The sequence below is a fragment of the Trachymyrmex cornetzi genome, unplaced genomic scaffold, assembly GCF_001594075.2.
Source record: "Trachymyrmex cornetzi isolate Tcor2-1 unplaced genomic scaffold, Tcor1.1 scaffold16, whole genome shotgun sequence".
NCBI lineage: Eukaryota > Metazoa > Arthropoda > Insecta > Hymenoptera > Formicidae > Trachymyrmex > Trachymyrmex cornetzi.
In genome coordinates this window covers 2,188,744-2,192,124 of record NW_017296201.1, presented here as the reverse complement: position 1 = coordinate 2,192,124, position 3,381 = coordinate 2,188,744, and the positions used below count along the sequence as shown (strand labels likewise).

Sequence of the window (3,381 nt, the reverse complement as noted above, 5' to 3'; positions counted from 1 at the left end):
AATAGGTATACGTTTGATTATACATTTGGCAAAAGCAAGGAGGTAAATTCTAGTCCACAATGCGGCAATAAAAAACAAACCTCAAGTCGAATACAGGCAAAAGTGCGCGTGGCGCGTGCAGGGTTAGTCACGGCCATGGACTAAATGATCACGGCCGGTGCAGTACGCGTCACCGCAGGTCGATACATCTCGAAGTCGCGCGAATACGATACCGCTCGATGCCGACACTTTGTTCCCGTTGCTGTCGGCTGCCAGCAGTGCCAGCTGCATCCGGACGACGCGACGCGAGGCTCACGATACGGAGACAGAGAGAGAAAATCGTCCGTGCATTCACGATCTGTCACAGTCCGAGTGAAGTGTTTGCAGATACGCGAGTCGGCATCGAGATAATCCCTGACACGAGCCGGCAGTTCTAGATAAGTCATTATCTCGTAGATAGATATTCCCGCGAGGAGAGTCTACGCTGGAGTACACCGAAATGACCAAGACGGAGAATATCTTTCTCTTCGTGCCCAATATCATCGGTAAATACCTAATCTCGATATATTTTCCTTGTGAGATAATCACACCGACGAGTGCGTCGTGTGGAACCATTTTTGTATTTGTATGTAATACGCAGTAAGACTGGGGCAGGTATCGATGCCCGCCAAGATTCAATTGAATGAGACTCAGGTGGCTAGAAAATCGGATTTTCCCTCGACGAATCGTTCCGCGTAATTCCAAGTAATTCAGTCGATGAGACGATCGTATGAGACTACAAATCATGCGGCCGTACGACGTTTTTAAGGTTGCCTTTATTGATTGAGTCAACGCCACTATTGTTTTATGTAACGTTTATACCGGCCAGTCAATAATAAATTTCCCTTGTAATTCTTTCAAAGCAATTTCTATTTTCAGCATCTAGAAGCATAAATTTTGAATTATTTTCCGATTGATTATAATGATAAAACAGTAGTTAAAATCATGTTTACGTGCCAAACATGATAACAGCAGAAAATATAATTATGCATTTCAACAGGTTTCGGCAGAGTGATTCTGGCATTGATTTCCTTCTACTTTATGTCCACCAACTACGTCATTGCATCATGGTGTTATGTGGTTAGCTCGTTGCTGGATGCGATAGATGGCCATGCGGCCAGGTATTACAACCAGAGCACCAAGTTTGGTGCAATCTTGGATCAGCTGACGGATAGAATCGGCACGATGTGTCTCATGGCTACGTTGTGCCAATTCTACGTACCCTATACCTTCTGGTTTCAAGTGAGCATGGCTATCGACATATCCTGCCACTGGATATATTTGCACACGTAAGAAATAATGTATAATATATTTAGATTATAATACGTCAGTGTTGTTCAAGGTTTGTAATTCTGGACACTAGCTTGACGTACATCAACATTCACGCTTTTTACCTTCCTTTTCTTATCTTTACTAAAAAAAAAAAAGGGAAGTTAACAGATGTGAATACTGATAGGTTAAGCCATTGTACAAACAAATCTTAAACAGCACTCATAGACATCAATAGGTATAGACTGCGCATTGATCCTATCTTCTGTGCTTTGTTGGAAACAATTGAACATATCTCTCTTCAACTATCAGCTCTCTTTAGATGTTTTCTATAACTGAGAACTAGTGTATACTTTTTAAAGTGAGATAGGTTTGTTTGATATTTGAAAGCGAGAAAGAGATTATAGTAGTTTAGTGCAAGAACAAATCTTTTAACGTGATACTTTAAAGAAAGAGAGCAATATGCTTCAAGCTAGTGTTCCTATTACCGGAATTCTTCAAACTACTTCACTCTTTTTAATGTAATAGTGACAACTTCATAGAAATGCAGTGTGTTCTTATTACGTCTAAGATAGCACTGCATTGTATGTATAATATTATATGCGACGTAAACTAATAAAGGTATGTAATAATTGCCTTATCGAAATACATCAGGACTCTTCTGCAAGGAAAAACTAGTCACAAGTTTGTTGATATGTCTGAGAATCCGATCATGAGACTGTACTACACAAACCGCATGGTACTATTCTTCATGTGCGCTGGCAACGAAGCATTCTATGCTGGTCTGTACCTCCTGCATTTTACCCCAGGACCAATTTGTAAGTAACATTGCAATACCATATTTCTTTCTCAAATGTGAGAATGTATAATGACGTTTTATCTTGCAGTTGCCGGTATGAGTCTGTACAGTTTAATCGTGTACTTGACCTTCCCGATAGCATTTGTCAAAGCCGCTATCTCTATATTACATGGATACGTGGCGTGCATCAATCTCAGCATCATTGACGTGAAAGAACGCCAGGAGCGACTTAAAATGAATTAAGAATCTCTCGCTCTCTCAACGCATTGTTTGCTAGTCAAGTTGAATGTGATCTACAATCTTCCTATTCTATAAATTGATACACGCATGTTTACATACTTCCATATATATTTTTAAGAAGCAGAAAGAACGTGTTTAAAAATGCGTGGTCAAAAGACGTCTCTATTTAACTTATAGACCTATCTTGTAAGCTCTAATGAGTGTCGTTATCGCTATATACTGTCCCAGATATAATGTACCTACGGTAAATAAAAAGGTTAATGATAACAACACTCGTCAAAAAGTTACAGAGTAGGCCTATTAGTTGATGCGTAGGAAATATTATTCTTGAAAAATAACCTGAAGATAAATGGCCAAATTCTCTCACGTTAGAATATATGTGAAATGTATACTTTTACGAAAGAGGAGAGGAACTTATTTTTAAAGCACTAATAGTGATAAAGACCAAAATATTTCGTTACCAATATGGCATAGTTTCATAGGCTGCGTTCAGCAGAAAAACGGTTTTGCAACTGCTGTAAAATTTTTTAACATGATTGATCTTGCCTTTAATTCTTCATAGGATATAAATGTATAAACCAATCGTTAAAGAATTTTATAATTGCCAAACTGGTTGTTTTTCTGCTAAACGCAATCATATAGTCTCCGCAGCCTCGCTTTAAGAGGCCGTAAGTCGAAAAGCCTTAAACCAAGAAATTGATCAATCACAGTTGAATATGGGAAAAATAATCGACTGTGATTGGTCAATTTCTTATGGCTTTACGGCTTAGGGCCTCTTAAAATAAGGTTGTGAACCTAACATACACTTGTTGTGTAGCATATCGTTTATAGCATTTATTATACACTAGAACAGTAAGTAATTGATGTTCTATTTTAAAGATCTTGGATATGTAGAAATTACAGATTCCTGTGCATCAATATTCCTTATATTTTTATATATTTTTCCAGTAGACAGTTTAGAGGATTTAACATATTCTTCGTGTAACACATTCTACATGTAGCAAAAATGATTTCGATGTATCATAATGTGTTGAATAAAACATGATTTTAACATT

The 3,381-nt window shown here is 37.9% G+C and overlaps 1 protein-coding gene across 1 annotated transcript; it reads left to right on the top strand.

Moving 5' to 3' along the window:
* Pis (phosphatidylinositol synthase) lies at window positions 1-3,381 on the top strand. The gene is made up of 4 exons (XM_018503775.1): window positions 1-524; window positions 1,019-1,307; window positions 1,942-2,105; window positions 2,175-3,381. Exons 1-4 carry the CDS (start codon window positions 479-481, stop codon window positions 2,327-2,329), a joined length of 654 nt encoding a protein of 217 aa, XP_018359277.1. The 5' UTR covers window positions 1-478; the 3' UTR covers window positions 2,330-3,381.